Source organism: Festucalex cinctus, chromosome 11 (assembly GCF_051991245.1).
Source record: "Festucalex cinctus isolate MCC-2025b chromosome 11, RoL_Fcin_1.0, whole genome shotgun sequence".
Lineage (NCBI taxonomy): Eukaryota > Metazoa > Chordata > Actinopteri > Syngnathiformes > Syngnathidae > Festucalex > Festucalex cinctus.
The window spans coordinates 27,781,411-27,804,493 of NC_135421.1; the positions used below are offsets into that span (position 1 = coordinate 27,781,411).

Genomic DNA, 23,083 nt, shown 5'->3' on the forward strand with positions numbered 1-23,083 from the left:
TGTACATTCACAGGAAAGAGTGGGGACTGGCCTTGTTCCTGCCTCCTGCAGTGCTGTCCAGCATGAAAGAGAAGAACATCAAAAAAGCACTGACTCACATCCTCAAAAACAACCAGAATCTGGTTCCACCTGGTAAAAAGGTAAAGGCAAAAGACTTCTGGACACTTCTGACATGGAACAAAACAGCACTCGTCAAAGACTTGCTGAGAAATTATCACATGAATCATTTTTTTTGACTGTATCTAATGTTGTGCATTGCAGCTGACTGCCTTGCAGGCTAAAGTCCATTATCTGAAGTATCTCAGTGACTTGAGGCTCTATGGAGGTCGGGTGTTTAAGTCTACACTTATTGTAAGTGAAACCATCCTTTATATCAGACTATGAAAACGTTAAAACCTTCCATTCGTTATGGGGAAGTGATAGTTGTGCTGATTCTTTTCACAGCAAGGCGAGAAGCACACTGAAGTGACTTTGCTGGTTGGGCCCAAATACGGCATTAGCCATGTGATTAACACCAAAACCAACCTGGTGGCGCTCCTCGCCGACTTCAGCCATGTCAATCGCATCGAGATGTACGCGGAAGATGAAAACAAAGTTCGAGTGGAGCTGCATGTCCTGGATGTTAAGGTTGGAAGCTTTTCTATACCCGGCACAAGTCAAGTTCAGCTGTTGTTGATTCAAAATGACCCTTTAACCTTTCTGCCTCTTTTGCAGCCCATCACTCTCTTAATGGAGTCTGTTGATGCAATGAATTTGGCCTGTCTGACTGCTGGATACTACAGATTACTGGTGGATTCTCGGCGTTCCATCTTTAATGTGGCCAAGAACACAGACAGTATGGATATAAGTAAGACAGCAATGGCTAGAAGTAGTGGTGCAATGGATCAGCGTTGATCCGTAGTCGGTTCGGATCGCCTACGATCCGTGGTTTGGTTGGTGGAAGGGAAAAACAACAACAAAAGGGCGCATTCAAGGTAGCTGAAGCATACGCAACGCAACACACCGCTCCGACAAACTTCAAAATCAAGTTTGTTGACATTGTGGCAATGCAAATAGCCTTAGCAGACATTTACTTTGAAAGCAGCCCCCGTCGTGGTATTATGGCTAGCTTGACTTCCTTTTCCGACGTTCGTAGTTTTGATTGACATTAAAGTTGTGACCAATCAACACAACACTATCTCAAACTCATATTAAACTCGCTAATTTAGGACGCTAAGAAACCGCTAATCAATTCAGTCATTGTATGATACGGCAGAAGTCTTGGCTACTGGGCTGGCTAGCATGCAGCTAGCTGTTAGCATTACCTGGTAGCTGTAAATACTTTTAACAGCTGACAACTGGTTTACGTGAATTCTTTTTCAATATTCTGGACCAAGGCTACTTGTTCCTAAATCCTAAACAGCTATCTTAGTCATTTTGAATAGATTTTTTTTTTTTTTAATGGGGAAAAGCATTTTACAAGATAAATGAAGACAAAGTAATATTTATCTTTTTTTTTTTTGCTGATCCAAAAAATGATCTGATCCGAACCATGACTTGTGTGATCCGTTGCACCACTAGCTTATAAGAGAACCTCTTGGTCCTTTCCGTCGATTGATTTTCGTTTGTCTTCCACTTTGTAGGCCACGCAACACGGATCAAGCAGAACTACCAGGCCATCGAGTGTACATACAGCACACCCCAAAAGGGATTTGAAGACAGAAACAACCAGAGGTGCAGCCAGGATTTCTCAGACCAGGAGTGTGAATACCTGGACCATAGCAGATGCGAAGGGCAACCCTCCTACATGGCTGACATCCACCAGGCTCAACATTCAATACATATGGTTGAAAGGGCGGAGTTCTGCAGGGTACCGCCCACCCAAACCTACCTTAATGTCCCGAGAACCAAAGGCCAAGAACCCTGTCGGAGTGCAAAGGTGTCTTTCATTTTTGGAGATCCTCCCTTAGACACGGTAAACCCCCAAAATCTGGGCTACCAAAGACTGATGGATGACAGTTCGGAGATTATCGACAATCAGAGTCCGATGTACAGGCGTCTTGAGGAGGACTACAAGATGATGGATGCCCTGGAAGACGGCGACGGGTATCAGTATTCCACCAAAATGTTCGAGGAGCCGCTGCTACACGATATCTGCTATGCAGAAACAACGGACGACGCGGAAGACGAGGATGACATCAGCTGCGAAGAGGACCTGATGATGAGTGACATGGACAAGCCGACGCTGCTCTCCCTCTCGGGGTCCAGCGACGACATCATTGACTTGACCTCCCTGCCTCCGCCACCGGAGGGCAACGACGAGGAGGATAATGACGTGCTGCTGCACTCGCTAAACCTGGCCATCGCTGCTCCTCCTCCTGGCTTCAGGGACAGCTCCGACGAGGAGGAGCAGCAGGAGGCCCAGGGGGGCCGCAACGATATCCCGGTGTCCCTCATAGATTCGGTGCCAGGCCGCAGAGCTCAGAACCAGGGCGAGCCCCTTGATGACGCCGTGGTGTCCACCTTGCAGGCACTCGAGGCCCTTGCTGCGTCCGAGGAACCCGCGCAGTCTGAGAACAGCACAGGTTCCCCTTTTGCTATTGTCACATTCATTCATTAACATCACTAAATACTCCAGCCATTCACGTTCATTTGTTGCTGTTCTTTTTTTTCTTTTTTTCCAATAAAGCCCATTTTGTTCTATATTTCCATTTGTGTGTTTCTTCTTTCATTTGTGCATTCACGTTCATTTTCATTACCAACATGATAACATGTGGAAATTTGCTTTTATTTTGTGGCTGTTTTATTTATTTTGCACGTAATACCGTATATCAATCGTAAATAAACATCTGTCAAGCTTTTCAGCTAGCTACTTTGATTAAACTCTTTCACATTGTCAGATTTATTGTTCAAAATAAATTGCCAGCATCACCTCAAAGTAGGCCCCGTTTTACAAAGATAAAGAATGTGTGCATTGTTGTCAGGGTTATTTTAGTTAACAAAAACGAACGAATCAACTAAAACTAAAATTTGAAAAACATTTTCGCTAATGAACTAAAATAGGAACAAAAATGCTTTTTAAAATAATAAATAATAATGAAATACTCTGCAATTGGCTGGCAACCAGTCCAGGGTGTAACCCGCCTACTGCCCAAAGCCAGCTGAGATAGGCTCCAGCACCCCCCGGACCCTTGTGAGGAATAAGCGGTCGAGAAAATGGATGGATGAAATACTAACTGAAACTATATAGTGAAAATGTTCTTCGTTTTAGTCTTTGGTAATAAATTTAATACATGAGCCTTTGGGGTTGAATTAAAATCGTAATTTTAAGTATATTTATTTTGATATTAACTGGAATAAGGACGTTTGAAAGTGTGTCACATAGGAGTGACATCATCTAGCAGCAGCCAATAGAAAAGCGCCTTCATATGACGTCGATCCTAGGCGACAATTTTGCCGACTCATACTTTTTCATTTAACTCAACTGAAATACGTTTAGGTAGTGCGTTACTTTTTTCATGTTACCATTTTTTTTAAACAAAAAATAACACTGAAACCAACTAAAACTAAACTAAAACTAAGCATTTTTAAATAACTAAAACTAATAAAAAAAATGAACAGAATCGCCCTAAAAACTAATTACAAAAAAGCAAAATTTAAAAAACAAAACTCAAAACGGAATAAAAACTAAAATGAAAATTCCCAAACTATAATAGCCCTGATTGTGATTAAGAAAGGTATTTTTTGTGTTATCAAATATAAGCTAGTCATGCGTTCTCATACCCGCTCAACAACCATCTCTCCCTTCCACTCATTCTGCGAAATGCCGACAATCGATACGCTAATGACGTGTTTGTCTTTCTTGTGGCATACAGGTGTAGAAATATCACGAGCGTTTAGTCCGGAGTCATCCGATTCTGGCAACGAGACAAACTCATCCGAGATGACGGAGAGTTCCGAACTGGCCACCGCCCAGAGACAATCGGACCACCACTCGAGGATGCACGCGGCTGTGACGGACGGTTACCACGCCGCGAATGATGAAAAGACCCCCGAGGGACTTGGTGAAGGTGGAGCCGGGGCTGCGCGGGAGCATCGGGGTGAGGAGCTGAAATCGGCGGGCGCCGCCTCCTCCCAGCTTTTCCACTCTGACGGCGGTGAGATGGAGCCGGAGACCATGGAAATCAAATCCGTCAGCGAATACTTCACAAAGATGCACGTTGGCTCACTTATGAGCAGGCACAAAGGAAAACAAGGAGACCCAGAGAACAGAAATCAACGCGACCCCTGTGACCCCTCGGAAAGATCGCCAGAGCTAGCCAAAGAGGAGCCGTTGCATCTTGTTGGGAAGTACAACACCTTCACGGTGAGAGATTCCTATTATGTCAACCAGCTCGATCTGGGTCGAACGCCCCTCAAAGACCGCCATCAAAAATGGCTGCACAGAGCGCCAGGGAACAAAATGGACGAGGCTCTCTCTCCAGAATATGTGAATGAGTCACAGGCCTCCCACACAGACAGGTTGACAGTGAAGGGAGGGAAGCAAGACCCCGACGAAAGAAACCAACCGTTAAATGCCCAACTCCGCTCTCCCGCCAAAGGGCCGGACGGCGCTGACGCCTCACGGGATGGCGAGCAGCAGCAGATTAAGACGACGTCGTCAGAGCAGGATGTCGCCAGGCTCTACGAATACCACTTGAGCAAGCGCATGTCGTCTTTGCAGAGCGAGGGGGCTCATTCTCTCCAGAGTTCGCAATGTTCCTCCATTGATGCCGGATGTAGCACGGGTAGCAGCAGCTGTGTCACCCCGATGGACTCTCCCCTCTGCGTCACGGACAACACGCACGTGCTGACCGAGTCCTCGCTGAAGGGCTTGAGTTATGTAACGTGTGCTGAGGACAAGGCCTACGTTCCCCCGGGCCAAAACAAGGAGCCCGCGCAACTACGGAAGACCCAAGCAACGACCAGTGCGGACTCGGGGTTTGGAAACCGACAGTGCGACAGTGGTCACAGATTATCAAAGATAAAAGAAACCACAGGTAAAACTCAGTTATGTCATGCCCACTTGCTCACTTCTACCCCTTGAAATACATATACAAGAATGTCAAATAAATGACAAACACATCATAAGATGGACGTTTTTACTAGGGGTGTCACGATTCGCCAACTCCACGATTCGATTTAAATTTCGATTTTGGGGTCACGATTCGATTTTTTTTTCGATTTTTTTTTTTTTTTTTTTTTTCTCCGCTCCCCCACTTTATAACACAGAGGCATATGCTTCTGTAGGCTAAGGCTAGTCTATGATCATTGGTTCTATTCATTGTACAGTAAATCTTATTTCAAAAGATCGGCTACATATAGGTGATGCAATTTCCATATTATTTTTGTGTAAATTTATGTAATATATGATAATTGACATTAGGCAGGAATGATCAAATTCAAAGAATTTATTTACAATATAAAGTTAACCGTCTTGTTCTTACTGAAGTGTAAAATAAAAAATAAAAAAACAAAAACAAAAAGTCACAGTGGGTGCCTGCCATCTATTGACTGTTTTTGGTTACAACAGTGTGCTGTGCGTTCCTCTTAAAATAATGTGCAATGTGCAACAACAACAAAAAATATATTGTATCCAAAGTCATGGAACAAATACAGCCTGAACAAACTATATCCCAACATTTACAGTTGCTGGGCATACTGTAGCGTGGTTCAAGTACACTAATTAAATGTTTGAATCCAGCGTTTTCCAAGGCTGCAGGTCTGCTGCTATAAATAGACCTATGGATCTGGCGTTTCGCGCGAGCTGAAGTGTGTGGAAGTTTCACTGTAAATGAGGATGAAATAGTTGGTTGGACCGTTGTTTTCCCACTTCTAGTTGAATTTGATAAATCTAAATCTTTGTGATGCCTGCGTAAATGTCCCGTCATGTTTGTCGTGTTTCCCGTTGTTACGGCTGGCGGCTCGGGCCATTCAGTTTGAATGCGCCAGCGCGACACTCTGATTGGAGGACTGTGCCAGCGCGACACTCCGATTGGACGACTGTGCCAGCGCGACACTCCGATTGGACGACTGTGCCAGCGCGACACTCCGATTGGACGACTGTGCCAGCGCGACGCTATTGTGTATCCGTGTATTATACCCCTATTAGTTATTGTTTCTCCTCCGTTCTGTCAGTTCTGTCAAATGCGGTTATTATTTGTTCACCTTCCACTTTCACTCCCTTGTCAAACCCCTGCCTGAAATTTCAATTAAAACTACTCAGATGTTAAAGTCGACCCGTGTTTATCTACTCTATATTTTCTGTTATTGTGTTACTTCCCTTCCCCTTGACGAGCCGGGCGTAACACCGTGGCCGAGTACAGTACGCGCACATAGCATATCTTGCAACTGTGGTCTTTTTATCGACAACGTGAACGTTGTCGACATAACTCACCGGGAACGCAAAATGTTTCCAAACTGGTGACGAGAGAAGCGGGAGCGGCTTGAAGCACCATTGCTGTGTCTGTCCGCGCTTGCCATCATGACTGCAGGAGAAGTCAGCTAACAAGTGCCGTTAGCTAGTAGCTGAATGGCTGCGTCTCATTTGCTTTCCTGGGAGGTGGCGGTGGCGGCGGTGGCGGCGGGCGCGGGGGGGGGCATCGAATCGTGTGTCCTCTCTTCTATTTCGATGCTCGAAATCGTGACGTAATTTCGATCGATTTCGATAAAAAATCGAAATCGTGACACCCTTAGTTTTTACATGACTACAAGATTTTTTTTTTTTTTATTTGAAAAACACCCGTCTTAGTTTGCAGCAGTCTGAGTCTTTGGTCCTGATAAACAAACTTTTTACTTTCTGATTTGCTCGCGTCATGCTTGTTGGAGATGTCTAACTTAATTTGTGCACTTTGCAGAGACAAATTCAAATAGCGTATTAGTTGTACGCCTTTGGCAAAATTCCCTGCTCAAGTTGCTTCCACGGTGCCTCGCAAACCAATACTGCTGGAGTGAGCGGAACTAAACCTGTAAACGAGATGTTCTCAGAATTGTTTGGAGTGCTTTTTGATCGTTTTGTTGAAGAGTTGTATTTTAAAGGAGAAATATTCTATTCAAGGATAAAAAAAAAAAAAAAAAGCTATTAGTCTTTGATTCTAAATACATTTTCTATTTGATGATTTTACATAAAATTCCAAGATTTTATTCAAGTAAATCTCTGTTACAAGCTTTGAAGAAACAAAGTAGGCACAGAAGCTAAAAAAAACAAACAAACAAAAAATGTGATTAATCACAATTAAGGAAAATTGTGCAATTAATTAGTTTGAAAAATGTAATCCCTTTAATCTCTAATTTTATACATCTTAGATTCAAAGTTTTTTTTTTCATCAATTATTTACTATAAATTTTACTAGGGATGTAACGATATCCAAACATCACAATACGATAGTCACAATATAATAATTATTACGATATTGTGGGGAGGTTAGAGAAACAAAAAAAGGTCTCAGTATAGAAAAAAAGAGCTCATAACAAAAAAACACACACACACACACACACACACACAATATTGTGCTTTTGTACATTACAGCAATGCATATAAACAACAACCAAAAATCTCTAATAACACATAATATTGAGGCATTTACTTGCTAATGCACGCACGCACTCCATATATAGTTCCTCCATATATTGACTCGTTTCACAAGCTTTAGTCTTCATCTGACCACTAGTGTGGATTTTAAACATAGAAGGGTCAAATCATGCCTTGCGAAAATTAAACTGCACAAAAAAAAAACTAGCCACCAGAGGGTGCTAGAACTGCACAAATGGAAATCAACCTGACTTTTTTTTTTTTTTTTTTAGCAGATTGTGTTGCTTTTAGTATCGTGACATGACGATGACGATATATTGTGTCAGTATTAATATCTCAATATCAGGATTTTGCCGTTATCGTTACATCCCTAATTTTTACATTAAAACACAACTTTTTAAAATGCTTTTATTGATAGTCTACAGCGTTCTGAAATTCAGATTACCATCTGAGCACAAGAATGGAACGCCATCCGGAAAACCCTGTGGACCTGCCGTAGGCTATAGTGTTGCCATTTCCGCCCAGTAAACTAAAAATGCGCTTCTTGTTCTCAACCGCACCTTCAAGAGAAACAAATAATCAAAACTGCACTTGTCAGGTGGATGCTTAACGGTTCTCTGTTTTCCTCCTCCCCCTAGTGTAGCCTGCGCACAGCAGAGGACGCTTGGAGAAGAGACATCTTTAGCGCTCTGTCACGAGACCAGTAACACCACCACAGTCACGTCACCATCGTTATTAGCAAGCTGCACAGAGCCCAGCGGGCTAACATGGGCCGGACCTGAGTCCAGCCCGCGTGCTGCCCCGCCTTCCCCTTCCAGCGGATCCTCATGTGACCTTCTCAAAGGCAGCCTCAGGAAGCCACGCAGGGTTCCGATGCGCAGGAGAAGCTGGAGCACCATAATGCCGGGCTCCCGGAGCTTTGAGGCATTGTTCGAGAGGACCAAAGCCACATTCGCAGGGAAGAGCGCCGGTCAGAAATCAGAGTCACAGCATCGCTCCAAAGCTCAGCGCATACTGTATGCCAAAAGTGTCACCAAAAGCTTGTCACATGTCACCCTAAATTCAGCATGTGGACGGCTGGATGCAGGTGTGTTGAGATGTCGCAGGCCGGCCAGTTGCTGCTTCATCTGGAAACAGAAGAACGCTGAGCACGATGGCAGCCAGCTCGGGTTCTCTGTCGTCTTGACAGGCGACAAGAAAGCGGGCAATCCGGCCGAGCGGCGTCACGTGACCAAAATGAGCTTGGAGGAGAGGTTGGCTCGTGTAAATTCAATGAAGGGAAAAACCTACAGCCTCCGCACAGGCTTCGCGCTCGCACGGACCGACGCCTTAGAGATGGTCGGCTTGCTCCGTTGCGGAGGTACCAACACGGATGCCGGCGACGCCGACGCGGGGGCCGTCTGCCGGCAGCTGGTCACGCAGGCCAGAGCGCTGAGCGGCGCCTGCGCCCAGATGGCCGCCGAGTACGGCAGCCCGGAGGAGTCGCTGCTCACGCTGACGCACAGCTTCCACACGCTCTGCTGCCTCACGCAGGCCTGCATGTCCCTGGAGGAAGGCCTGCGCGGCGACGCGGAGCGGCGCCGGTTGCTCGCCAAGGCGGACGAGGTGCTCGTCAACTACGCGCGTCTGCTGAAAGCTGCCGAGGCCGCTTTGGTCAGCCCCCCCGACGACCCGAGTGTCGAGGCGTTGACGCATCACTCTGCCAACATGTCTGCCATCATAGACACGCTAATCCACTTAATGACAACACTGTGCGACAAATAACGTATCCCAACTATTGATTTTGAAGCCATAACATATAAGAGACGTGGGTGTAACTACCAATGTGAGCTGCTGTTAGAGGGAAAAAAAATGCCTTGTGTACACTATATTTTATTAAACAATGTAGAAATATTTGAATCAAAGAATTTTAAAAAGACTTGAGCCTTCTAAGATGATGCATACAGACCTCCACCCAAGTATTTAATAGTATATTCTAAGAAATATTTAATATATATTGGTTGTATAAGACTTCTCATAGTATGTTGTTTTGTAAAAAGTACAAATATGTTGGAGAAATACGATGTACAGCTGTAGACAAATCATTGCACATGAAGCGATTAAATGAAAACGATGCACTTTTTCATTTTCTGGTTGATTTACATGGACACTGTGTACACTTCCCTGTCATTTTATTTTTTTTTTGGTCAACATCATTAAAACTTTAAAATACCTCAAAAAAAAAAAAAAGTCTGCAATGTTTACTTTTGTGTATGACCAAATCACACTTTTCCATTTAATACTTCATTTGCACATGCACATTTCGTTGTCTATGAGGCGTCAAATCAGAATAACACAATCTGAGAGTTTGTTGATCAATTTGCATGACTCACACACACAGTGGCATGCGTAATTTCATAACTATGTAAAAAAATAATTATAAGCTTTTACCATTCGCTCTGGCTTGAGTGCTGGTGATGCCTTTTGAATTAGTGATGATGATGATGATGATGATGGCGGGCTACTTCAGCATGAGTGTTCAGAGTTCAGTGTCTGAGCAGACAAGCATATTGCATAATGTTAACGTGTCTGGCTGAGGGCAACGACTAGAAGGGGCTGAAGCGGGGGGTTATTTTGAATATTTTACCATTGTACAATCAAAAAACAAATGAAAAGCCAGTACACTTTCTTAGTGACGCTTCATTGAATTCATTTGTTTCTCCTTCATATATTTATGTAATCCTGATTGCATAACAATCTTGGGGAGAGAAGAAGTTGGAGGGATTTTGTTGTTTGTTGTTGTTTTGTTCTCTTTCCAAATCAACCCAGTCAAATGCAGGCACCGGTTAACTTAATGCTATGCGATCATCCGCAAAATCATTGGAATCGATCAAAAGAAAATAGGCACCCTGTTGCCTGCTACAAGATAAGCAATGAACTTGTATCAAAATTTTAAATTTATGATACTGCCGCACATTATGAAAATGCTAATCCTCACAAGGAATTGAGTTAGATTGTTTTCATTTTCCCATGTGGGTTTATCAGAAATGCACCATCAACTAGAATATAATATAAAATATTGTAGCGTTGCACATATTTTGTTGTATTTATTATATTTTTACTTGTACTTTTAATTGTCATTTTTTAGATTTTTTTAAATTAATGTCAGATGTTTTTTTTTAGTATAAAATAATTTCTATTATAATTTTGAGATTTTTATACAGTTTTATATTATTTATATTACATTGCGATAAGTCATAATATTATGACAACTATGTTCATTTTTTGCAAGAAAATAAGTAATTTAAAAAAATGTTTTCTTTTGTCACTACGTTTTTCTGACGCTCGTATTCCAAATCATCCATCCATCCATCCATCCATCCATCCATCCGTCCAGCCATCCATCCATTTTCCAAACCACTTCTCCTCACTAGGGTCGTGGGCATGCTGGAGCCTATCCCAGCTGGCAGTAGGCGAGGAAAACACTGAACTGGTCGCCAGCCAATCACAGGGCACACGTAGACGAACAACCATTCACACAGATAATTTGGAGTCATGTTTTTGGAATGTGGGAAGAAAGCAGAGTACCCGGAGTGAACCCACATAGAGTGCTAATCAGTGCACCACCGTGCCACCATAAACGTCGATCAAATCATGTTAAATAGCTCAATAAAATGGGGAAAAGGGAAACTGCATGTGAACATAATATGGGGAAGTGATACTAGGTAAACAGTTGATCTTCAGGCAGCTGTTACTTTCATCTCTCATTGACTTATTGCAAGAGATGTCTTGTGGGCATCATGTTCTTTCATCTGGTAAGTAGCCTTTATTCTTACTTTTGAGCTGGAAAATTTGGATTTATAAGTAGTGGCAGGTGAGATGGATTGCTGGAAGGACAGACTGTTTACAGCTTTTGGAATACTCACCAAATAAAAGTTCTGCCTTCATGATTATTTTGGTTGACTGTCCTGTTGCGACTGTAGTTCATTGGGGTGTAGAACTGCATCCATCATGACAGTTTTTTTTCTAATATGTGGCTTAATTGCTCATTTGTATAGCTAAACATTAGTGACAAAATTGTCGTAATGGCGCTCATGAGCTACAATGAGGACATTATAGCCACCATCACAAAACTGTACAGATGAACAGTAATTCCAAATTGTATGACTATCCATCCATCCGTTTTCTTAGCCGCTTCTCCCCACAAGGGTCGCGGGGGTGCTGGAGACTATCCCAGCCGGCTTCGGGCAGTAGGCGGGGTACACCCTGAACTGGTTGCCAGCCAATCCAGGGCACATAGAAGAAAAAAACATTTCAGAGTGTTCAATCAAACTGCCCAGCATGTCTTTGGAATGTGGGAGGAGGCCGGAGTACCCGGAGAAAACCCCCGCAAGCACGGGAAGAACATGCAAACTCCACCCAGAAAGGCCAAAGCCCGGACTCGATCTAAATTGTGTGACTATCAGAGCATAAACAATTGCATATAAAGGAAAATGCTTAAAGAGGAAGTCAACCCAAAAAATATTCTTGACAATATATTCTATACAGCCCCACAAACGGTATTTTGATTAATATTGTATTATTAGAAAATCCGGGCAGCACGGGGTGGCTGAATGGTTAGCACGTCCGCCTCGCAGTACTGAGGACGCAAGATCGAGTCCAGGCTTCGGCCTTCCTGGGTGGAGTTTGCATGTTTTCCCCGTGCCTGCGTCGGCCTTCTCCGGGTACGCCGGTCTCCTCCCACATTCCAAAGACATGCTTGGCAGGTTAATTGGGTGCGCTGAATGGTCGCTACGTGTGCTTGTGATTGTGAGTATGAGTGGTTGTTTGTCTCTGTGTGCCCTGTAATTAGCTGGCTGTCAAGTGAAAATGACATCGCAGTTACTCAGGTCTCAGGTAACTACCACTTACAGCCCAGATTCATAAAAACAGGTGAGCTATGATTGGTTGTTGCCTGAGCAACTGTGATGTCATCTTCCGTTAACAGCAAGTGACAAAATGGCTGACGCCTGAGATGGATAAAAACAACTGGACTTTGCTGCATAACTCATACTCCACAAATACAATATTAATCAGAATATCATGTTTAGACTAGTGAGGTTACATATAACATATCAAGAAACGTTTAAGCTTGACTTCCTCTTTAATGCTGAATATTAAAATGATTTTAAAAAAAACTCTTGAAAGTGTGTTGCTTATAGATAGATAGATAGATAGATAGATAGATAGATAGATAGATAGATAGATAGATAGATAGATAGATAGATAGATAGATAGATAGATAGATAGATAGATAGATAGATAGATATTTTTTTAAATAATTTCATTATAATATTTTATTTTCATTTTTCCACTTTGGTCCTTTTCAAGGTGGCCTAGCATTGTGTACATCACAACGCCTCAAAATGTATGGCACAACTGTCACCTGACCTTCCCTCGGGTACAGATTTCACTGACAACTTTGTGTACTTCTATACAGATGTGCGTGGCACTCCTACGACTTTTCTGCTGTCCACCCAAAGGGGCAGCCATCACTTCATACCCCAAAACTCTGCCATGCGATGTAAATGAGCTGGACAACGGGAGCGTTGTGCTGGTGGACTGCGGCGCAAGAGACCTCACAGCCATCCCGCAAGGCATTCCGAGAGACACCACCAATCTGACGCTCACCATCAACCACATACCCGAGTTGAACTCCACCTCCTTTGACAGCTTGGAGAACCTGACTGAGCTTGACATGAGGTGCAACTGCATGCCCATTAAAATCGGATCCAAAGACCGCATCTGCACCGTGAGCTTGGTGATCGAGGAAGATACCTTCACCAGCCTACGGAAACTGCGAGCACTCTATTTGGATGGAAACCAACTCAGCAGCATACCAAAAGGACTGCCTTCCGATCTGGTCCTGTTGAGCTTGGAAGTCAATCACATCTATCAAATTGCTCGCACAAATTTCTCCACAATCAAAAGCGTTGAGACGCTTTATCTTGGTCAAAACTGCTACTATCGAAATCCATGCAATTTTTCCTATCAAATTGAAGATGGCGCCTTTTCACAGCTTCGCAATTTAACTCTGTTGTCTCTGAAGTCAAACAACTTGTCTTTTATTCCACATCAATTGCCCACAAGTCTGAAGGAGTTGTATCTGTACAACAATAAAATAGAGGAGGTTAAAGAAAATGATTTTGAAAACCTAACTAACTTGGAGATTCTTGACTTGAGCGGAAACTGCCCACGGTGTTACAATGTTCCTTTCCCTTGCACACCGTGTCCGAATGATTCCCCACTTCAAATCAGCAGTTCATCTTTTAAAATGTTGGGGAAACTAAAGATTCTCCGTCTCCACAGCACCTCTTTGAGATTTGTGATACCTGAATGGTTCAATGGTACAAGAGAGCTGAGAGTCCTTGATCTATCGTCAAACCTTTTAGCGGGTGATATAGGAACGACAGACTTTCCACATTTTCTGAGCCAACTAGAAGAATTGGACCTTTCATTTAACTATGAATTACAGCGATATCCCCAAACGCTAACTTTGAGCAAAAAATTTTCCGAGCTGAAGTCACTTAAAACCCTTCGGATAAAAGGCTTTGTGTTTCAGCAGCTGAAACCCGAGAGCATTGCTCCATTAAAGCCCCTGCGACACTTGGAAGTCATAGACCTGGGTACAAACTTTATTAAAATGGCAAACCTGAGTATTCTAATGGGGTTACCCAATTCTAAAATGGTCAGTCTCTCTGACAACAAAATATCAGCCTCATCCGAAGATCAAAATGCCGCTGGAGGAGAGGAGAAGCCTCACACGCTGACTGACTACCAAATAAAGGAAGTACGAGAAATGCGCTACTTCCGCTATGATGAAGAAGCACGCAGCTGCAGGCATAAAGATAAAGAATTTGGAGTTGCTCAGTCATTTGCCAAAACGGAATGCACTAAGTTTGGAAAAACACTGGATATTAGCAGGAATAACATTTTCTTTCTGCACGCCGGCTTTTTAAATCTGTCCGAGCTGCGGTGCCTTAATCTGTCGGGAAATGCAATGAGCCAAACTCTGAATGGTTCAGAATTTAGCTACCTGACTCATCTCAAATATTTAGACTTCACGTTCAACCGTCTCGACTTGCATTACGCCAGTGCCTTCCAAGAGCTGAAAAATCTCGTCATCCTCGATATTAGCTACAACAGTCATTATTTTGAATCTGAAGGCGTCATTCACATGCTGAACTTCACAAAGAACCTCAAAAAACTCAAGACGCTGCGCATGAACCACAACAAGATTTATACTTCGACAAACACTGAGATGGAGAGTCAATCTTTGGAGATACTCGAGTTCAGAGGTAACCGACTGGACTTGTTGTGGCGAGACGGGGACACCAGATTTGTCAATTACTTCAAGAAACTGGCGAACCTGAAAGTACTCGACATCTCTCAAAACAACCTCAATTTTATCCCCTATCAAGTGTTCAGCGGTCTGCCGGACAAGCTGTCGAAGCTTTACATAAGCAACAACAGATTGAAATCGTTTCCATGGGAAAAACTACAACTGATACAATCGCTGCACGTCTTAGATCTCAGTGGAAACAGTTTATCGGCCGTCCCAAGCATGCTCACAAACTGCTCCAGATCTCTCAAGAAGCTCATCTTGCAAAAAAATGAAATCTTGACCCTCACCCCGAACTTCCTCAAGGACGCATATAACGTGACATATTTGGACGTTAGCTTTAATCACATACGACACATCGAGCAATCAAGCTTTCCCGAGGATGTTGTCAATCAAATGGAAATGCTGCTTTTACACAACAACGATTTTGTGTGCTCGTGCAATGTCACCGCTTTTGTCATGTGGCTCAACAGCACCAAGGTGCCCATCCCCAAACTAGCCACAGATGTGACCTGCGCCGCCCCGGAGACGCAACGAGGTCAGGTCGTGATCTCGGTTGACCTGCTGGCCTGTCAACACAATGACTTGTCAATCATTCTCTACATGCTCAATGCTTCCCTGGTCCTGAGTTTCCTCATCCTGTGCATCTCCAGTCATCTCTTCCTGTGGGACGTTTGGTACATCTACCATTTCTGCCGGGCCAAGCTCAAGGGCTACGATCGCTTATACTCCCGGAGTGCTCGCTTTGATGCCTTTGTGTTGTACGACAAAGGAGATCCTGCCGTGTTTGAGTGGATTACAAAGGAAATGTGCGTCCACCTGGAGGAACGAGGAGATCGCCGGTTGACTTTGTGCCTCGAGGAGAGAGACTGGATCCCTGGCTACCCCCTCATCGACAACCTCTCGCAGAGCATCCAAAAGAGCAAGCGGACCGTATTCGTTCTCACCAATGAATACATCAAAAGCGGCAACTTCAAGACGGCTTTCTACATGGCCCAGCAAAGGTTGATGGATGAGAAAAACGACGTCATCGTCCTGATCCTCTTGGAGAAAGTGCCTTGCAATTCCAAGTACCTCAGACTGCGGAAACGGCTGTACAAACGCTCCGTTCTCGAGTGGCCAACAAACCCTCAAGCTCAGCCGTACTTCTGGTTCAGCGTGAGAAGCGTTTTGGCCACTGAAAGCCACAAGCAATACAACGACCTCTTTAAGGAGACGCTGTAAAATAGACCAGTTATCGTGTTTCACTTTGGATTCTCCACTGTGTGTATTTTCATGGCGGCCTCTAAAACTGCTGTATAAATGCTGTGTTCTCAAGTAGCCGACAGATCTTCAAGCTCGTGTGGTTTAGCCTGCGAAACGGCCACTAGCCAATTTGTTCCTGAAAGTCAGTACAACTTCTTCAGAGATATCCTTAAAAACAGATCTGTTAAGAGTTACAAATCTACAATAATGTATAGTGCAATGTGTGAACATTCTATCATTAAATTTCAAATCAAACAAGACTGTTGTAGCATGAATGCTTCCTTGCACCACGCATAAAACGCTTCTCATTTGTTCAACATTTTCTGAAAAAGGGAAGTGATGCACTAATGCACTTCTGCAATTTTTTTTCTATTTGTCTCACAACTCAGTGTAGGAGCCTGTTTGAGGCTGGGAAACTATGCTTGATTAGGTCAGTTCTATAATAAGAATACAATAAATACAAATATAAACTTCAACATTTTTTTTTTAACATTTGATTCCGACCTTTATAGCCCAACAAAGCATTTGAGACTCGAAAGGAATCAGTGAAGCATCTGCAATGGTGAGTGTCACAGATCCAAATTTCTCTAAATACATTTTAACGTTTTGAACGTCTCCTTCAAGCAGGCACAAATGTTTGTGAATGTATTCATCTGTCACATTTAGACCTTTGTGTAATAAATCTTGGCATAAGAGCCACATGCATCTGTTACTGCACTGAGAATTTTGGATCTACCACTAAAATGACTCAGAAAATGTAGTAGTTATTCAGCCGCTACCATTCCTGAGAACTATTCCACCATAATTGTCCAACTCAAGGCCCAGGGGCTAGATCCGAGCCACCGCATTTTTTTTTTTTTTTCTATGTCGCCCACAAAAGCAAATAAAATCAACTTTGCTTCTTGCTATTTTGGATGTGTTCCTTTAATTTGACTGAAAATCTCTACCAAGATTTCAGTTTTTGTTCAATTTTAATAGACATTGCAAGCACCTTTGTCACCAAATTTCCTTCTTAAAATAAGGTGAACAACATAGACTTTGAGTATTTTGTTGTCAAGAGTTTCTATCACTTGTGACTTCCAATTCTTGTTGTTAAAAATGTATCATCAACTTATGCATAGCCAACTGTATGTATTATTTTCAGTTACATCGGGTCTCCGAGAGAAACCGTAACACTATATATTATATATTTATATATTATATATTTTTATGCCACACTTGCTATAAGTGTGTAAGTTCGTCCGCTGTAGCTCAAGGGGAAGTATTGTACTGTACTTTTTACTTAAAAGGTTTAAATGTGTGCAAATGCAAGTTTAATTTGGAATTTGAACTTTATTTTTCTTCTTCTTTCATGTGTCATTAATTATGAGGACGGTTGTGGATGGGTTAAGTAAGACAACAAACAAACAAAATGTCAAATACTACTGCCATCTACTGGACGTATTTGGTACTGCTCAAACAGGTGTTCATTACCTGGTGAAATCAAACGTAAGGTCAGGAATTCGTTCAAAACTATTTTGCTGATTTAATTTTGATTTTGTTTGTTTTTCATCTACAGACTGCCACGAGGTGGGCGCGCTTGCTTCTGCTCTGCGCTTGTTTTTGGCCCGTTGCAAGTAAACCTGAATGGATGTTACCCCAGTTCCCCTGTGACGTCACGGCCCGGCATGCCACAGAGGTCGTATTTAACTGCAAAGGGCGTCGACTGAAAAAAATACCGTCTGGGATAACAAGCAACGCAACAGTGCTGAACTTAGCAGAAAATCACATCAGGCATATTAAATCTACTTCCTTTTCCGGCCTAACCAACCTCACCCACATCTACCTGAGCTGGGCAAACAAGAGGCAATCAGTGAAGATCGATGACAATACATTCAGGAACTTGAGCAACCTGCGTGTGCTGGAGCTGAACGGCAACAGCCTGACGTCACTGCCTGTCACGCTGCCTCGTGGTTTGAATGTCCTCGAGCTAAACAGCAACAGGATTTTGTCTTTCGATCGGAGCAGCTTCATCAGACTGACAAATGTGAAGATACTATTGCTAGCCAAGAATTGCTTCTCCTGGAACCCCTGTGGGACAAATGTAAACATCACGGAAGGCAGTTTTGCACCACTGACCAAACTGCAGAATTTGGACCTGTCCTTTAACAACCTGACCGAGGTTCCCAAAGGACTTCCCTCTTCCCTCCACAGTCTAAGGATTGGACAAAATCAAATTGAGTACATATCGAAAGATGATTTCCGTGGCATGAATCGATTGAAAGTCCTCAAGTTGCAAGGGAACTGTCCCAGATGTCAAAATGCTCCCTATCCCTGTTTTCCCTGTAAAAACGAGTCTCTTGCCATTCATGCGGACGCCTTCAATGACCTGGCGCAGCTGACGACTCTGAGTCTGGCAGGAAACTCACTGAGAAATATGGACCCGTCCTGGTTCAAGAATCTAAACCAACTTAAAGAACTGTTGCTCTCATTTAACTTCTTACAAACACTTATCACCAGTGAGGCCACATTTCTCAAAAACCTGACCAACCTTGAAAAATTGGACATCTCCTTCAACTTTTTACTGAAGATCTACCCCCAAACATTAAATCTTTGCAGGTATTTCTCACATTTAGTGTCACTCCAAACTTTGAATTTGGGAGGTTTGGTATTTCAAGAAGTTGGCACGGAGACATTTAAACATCTGTACGACCTTAAAAACCTGTCTGAACTCGACTTAGGGACCAACTTTCTCATTCACTCCGATCCGAGCATATTTAGCAAATTCTCAAACCTGAAGATGATATATCTTGCGGAAAACCGTCTGTATCCGACTAAGGTGAGAAGCGTGACGCATTCGAATGAGGGCTCCCTTTCAGTTTCAACATTCGCAAGCTACCGTCGACAACAATTTGAGATATCATACGGCCATGTCAAACAAGAGTGCTACAATTCTGGGCGTGTCCTGAGCCTCAGCTCAAATAATCTCTTTTTCATCTCCCCGGAGCAGTTTGAGGGCTACGGCAACATCACATGTCTCAACCTCTCGGGCAACGGATTCTCTTCAGCGCTTAACGGCACAGAGTTCTCCTCAATCCCAACGCTGACGTATCTCGACTTGTCCTATAACAAGGTAGATCTGGCCTACGACAACGCCTTCAGTGAGCTGAAGAACTTACAAGTACTGGACCTAAGTTACAATTCTCACTACTTTCAGGCCTACGGTATCACGCATAATCTAAACTTTCTTAAAAAACTGCCTGTCCTGAGAGTGTTGAATATGAGTCATAACTCTATTTCCATATTGACGACAAAAAAGATGTACAGTAATTCCTTGTCAGAACTGCAGTTTCAAACCAACCATCTAGGGCGACTATGGAAAGAAGGGGATCACTCATACATTTCACTATTCAGATATCTAACAAATTTGTCCATATTAGATATATCTGATAATCATATCACCAAACTTCCCGACAAGGTATACGAGTCGTTACCACAAAATCTTACGATATTACGCTTAAGTCACAATTCCCTAACAGGCTTCAGATGGGACAAGCTAAACCATTTCCTTCGGCTTGAAAGTCTGGTCCTAAGCTACAATTCCATATCTGATGTAACAGGTATCGACCTCGATGCTCCCATCAAGTTGACCTACCTGGACCTGAGCCACAACAACATTCGCCACTTAAATGACGGCTTCTTGAAAGGCGCCAAAAGCCTCACGACTCTTTTCCTCAGCTACAACAAGCTCGCCCTCATTAATCAATCAACCTTCCAATCGAAACCTGAATCTCCGATCCAAAAGTTGTTCCTGGGGAACAACCCATTTCAGTGCACCTGTCACATGTTAGACTTCATTGTATGGATTGAAACCAGCGGCGTGCACATCCCCCGACTGACGACCGATTTGACGTGCGATGCGCCGGAGAACCAGAAGGGTCACGCGCTTGTTTACTTTGACATCAACCAGTGCGTGAGTGGCAGTTATGCTTTTTGGCTCTGCTTGATATCAAGTTCCTTCATCGTTGTTTTTATGTTTGTGGTGACGAGCGCGCACTTATTTTATTGGGACGCTTCCTACATCCTACACTATATGAAAGCCAAACTCATGGGGTACCAATCGCTCAACTCATGCCACAACGTTTATGATGTGTTTGTGACTTACGACACCAAAGATCCACAAGTCTCCGAGTGGGTGATGAGGAACTTAAGGGTGAAGCTGGAAGAGGAGGGCGAAAAGCATCTTCCTCTGTGTCTGGAGCAGAGGGACTGGCTTCCCGGAGTGCCCCTGATTGATAACCTCCTTCACAGCATCCGACAGAGCCGCAAAACCATGTTTGTCCTAACAGAGGATTACGTCAAGACCGGGGTCTTCCGGCTGGCCATGTACCTGGCCCATCAACGGCTGCTGGATGAGAACGAGGATGTGATCGTGCTGCTGATGCTGGAGCCCGTGCTGCAACACTCTCACTTCCTGCGGCTCCGTCGGAGGCTGTGCGGCAAAAGTGTGGTGGAGTGGCCCAAAACGGCGGCCGCCGAGCCATGGTTTTGGCAAAACCTGCGGAATGTCATCAGAGTGGACAATCAGGTCATGTACAACAAGACCTACTCCATGTACTTTACAAATAGATGACACAGTCCTGAGCGGGCACCATTTTGTTTCCGACAAGAACGCGAGGGGATGGTCTATGACTTGTTGGCAGTTTTGTAAAGACACTTGATATCTTGCATTTTTTTCATAATAATGTTCAGTTAATAACGCTTCTTCCTCTTGTTATGATCTTTTAAAACCAGAATTATAGTCACAAAATAAAAGAAAATGCATACACGTCAAGCCTGTGCTCCTTACTAGATGCTTACATAAGTAGAACTTATTTAAAAAACAACAACAAAATAAATAAATAATAATAATTCGGCAGGCAGGCAGGCAGATAGATAGATAGATAGATAGATAGATAGATAGATAGATAGATAGATAGATAGATAGATAGATAGATAGATAGATAGATAGATAGATAGATAGATAGATAGATAGATAGATAGATAGATAGAAAGATAGATAGATAGAAAGATAGATAGATAGATACTGTGAATGGATGAGTGTTTAATTCAATTTCATTTATATCACGTCAAATGAATCACAAGAAAAGAAGACCACACAACTACTCACTTATTGAAAACAACAATAACAACGCCATTACTCCATTCGCCCACACGGTGTCACCGCTGTTGCATTTTTCAATGGGAGAATTTTTGGCACCCTAAAACGCCGTTCACTTGAGAATATTTGGATGTGAAACAAAAACATTTCCTTTAGTGCGACGGGGACGAACATACATCTTAATTAAATTCCGGTGGGAGGAAGAGAGACTATATTAAATATGATTTCGTTTAAAAATGACGGCTAGAAAAACAACAACAATAACGAAACAAAAACAAAATAAACGTTCACAGTTTACATTGAGTTTAGAGAGTGTTGGATCCAGAATTAAAATCTAACAATATGCTATTTTGGAGGCGAGCCGGGTCGTGACGTCACGGGTCGTTTGCATACTGCATCGTATTTAAAGGGTACTAGCGGAAGTAAACGCCACTTCTCCTATTCCAGCTCGTCGTGTTGCTTGTTACATCGCCCTACAACTGGTGAGTTTATCCTTAATTTTTGTGCGTAGGCAGGCCCATTTAGTGATAGTTTGGTTTCTTTTGTCGCGTATTTTGAATGTTGGTGCTGCATCCGTTGTATATGCGGACATGTTTTATAAAGGCTGTTTTTTCTCGAGTGTTCAGCTTTGTTTAAGTCTACTTTAGTTGTATAGAAAACGAGGCATAAATACACGTGAATTGAATTTTATGCGTGTGTGTCGCTTGGCAGCGTGCTGCTGGGCAGCTTGTATAAAGGGCGTAGGTTCTGTATCTGCACGTTTCAACTCGGCGTCTTTGTCCACATGCTGTGTTTCCTTAACTTCTCAAAAGCTCAAGTTCCCCCAACCCCCATTGCGTAATCCAGCTCAATAATGCAACAAACTTTTTTTTTATTATTTTTTTTTTAAGTCTACGCCAACATGGCCGACAAACCCGATGTCAATGAAGTCACAACCTTTGACAAGTCCAAGCTGAAGAAGACTGAGACCCAAGAGAAGAACCCGCTGCCAACGAAAGAGAGTGCGTGCATATTTTTTTCTCACTGAAATTTTTGGTTTCACATCAATGTTGAGCCAATGTCTTCTGTCTTGCAGCCATTGAGCAGGAGAAGGCAGCGTAAAGAAAGACCAACCCAATGTGCTGTACATTCCACAAGCCCTTCAGCTGAACTCCACCTTCAATGACTGGCCAGCGCCACCCCATCACTTGGCTTTTTAAATCACCTTTTGGCACAGTGAAGAATGGCTTGTTAACACTGGTCCACAGTCTTTGTCGTTTTTTTTTGTTCTGTGGAGGCATTTCCTGGGGTAGGAAGAGTAGAACTAACTACACACCTCATGATGTGCAAATCAACTCTGCAATTCCTGGAAATGCTCCCATAGAAATTTTTTTTTTTTTGTAAATCTGGAATACATGTTTTGTTAAATATGCAAAATAAAAAAACAAGTGTAAAGGATCAGTTGTCTGACTTTAACTGGATGAAATGCAAACAATGTGAATGCTTCAATAGAGAGGAGCTGGAAGAAGGTATTTTAGATGTGATTTAAAATGGGCTCATTTGTTGCAAAAAGCTTTGATGCTAATTACTACACTACTGTGTGAAGCTTTTTTTTTTTTTTTGTGACTAAATGATGACCGACAGCTGCATCATGTGCATGCATCAGCTCATTATGTAACTTCAGCAGGCCCGTTAACAGCTGTGCCTTTTACAATAAGCTCTGCTGTGGGATCGACACAGATTCCCATTCATCCTTGTTCCCATGAGGGCCGTGTTTAAAGTCAGATTTGGAATTGACATGGGGGGCAAA

General features: G+C 43.0%; 4 protein-coding genes across 8 annotated transcripts in view; all 4 read left to right on the top strand.

Moving 5' to 3' along the window:
* LOC144030602 (FERM and PDZ domain-containing protein 4-like) overlaps window positions 1–9,751 on the top strand; it is a 47,670-nt gene extending 37,919 nt beyond the window's left edge. For 3 of the 5 annotated variants that reach the window (XM_077537041.1, XM_077537039.1, XM_077537040.1), the window contains exons 11-17: window positions 14–140; window positions 262–351; window positions 445–627; window positions 715–847; window positions 1,623–2,564; window positions 3,855–5,018; window positions 8,193–9,751. In XM_077537041.1, the coding sequence (XP_077393167.1) occupies window positions 14–140; window positions 262–351; window positions 445–627; window positions 715–847; window positions 1,623–2,564; window positions 3,855–5,018; window positions 8,193–9,313 (3,760 nt within the window). In that variant the 3' untranslated portion in view covers window positions 9,314–9,751. Of the gene's footprint in view, window positions 1–13; window positions 141–261; window positions 352–444; window positions 628–714; window positions 848–1,622; window positions 2,565–3,854; window positions 5,019–8,187 lie in introns of all 5 variants that reach the window. The other 2 variants (XM_077537043.1, XM_077537042.1) reach the window with 2 other exon arrangements.
* Window positions 9,752–11,325: 1,574 nt separating this feature from the next.
* LOC144030603 (toll-like receptor 7) lies at window positions 11,326–16,408 on the top strand. Its single transcript, XM_077537045.1, has 2 exons — window positions 11,326–11,343; window positions 13,008–16,408. Exons 1-2 carry the CDS (start codon window positions 11,329–11,331, stop codon window positions 16,131–16,133), a joined length of 3,141 nt encoding a protein of 1,046 aa, XP_077393171.1. The 5' UTR covers window positions 11,326–11,328; the 3' UTR covers window positions 16,134–16,408.
* A 148-nt stretch (window positions 16,409–16,556) lies between these two features.
* Window positions 16,557–20,967, top strand: tlr8a (toll-like receptor 8a). Its single transcript, XM_077537046.1, has 2 exons — window positions 16,557–16,716; window positions 17,713–20,967. The coding sequence occupies exons 1-2, from the start codon at window positions 16,714–16,716 to the stop codon at window positions 20,764–20,766; spliced, it is 3,057 nt and encodes a 1,018-aa protein (XP_077393172.1). The 5' UTR covers window positions 16,557–16,713; the 3' UTR covers window positions 20,767–20,967.
* Window positions 20,968–21,652: 685 nt separating this feature from the next.
* On the top strand, window positions 21,653–22,731 carry tmsb4x (thymosin beta 4 X-linked). Its single transcript, XM_077537055.1, has 3 exons — window positions 21,653–21,776; window positions 22,185–22,295; window positions 22,370–22,731. Exons 2-3 carry the CDS (start codon window positions 22,196–22,198, stop codon window positions 22,393–22,395), a joined length of 126 nt encoding a protein of 41 aa, XP_077393181.1. The 5' UTR covers window positions 21,653–21,776; window positions 22,185–22,195; the 3' UTR covers window positions 22,396–22,731.
* Window positions 22,732–23,083: the final 352 nt, after the last annotated feature.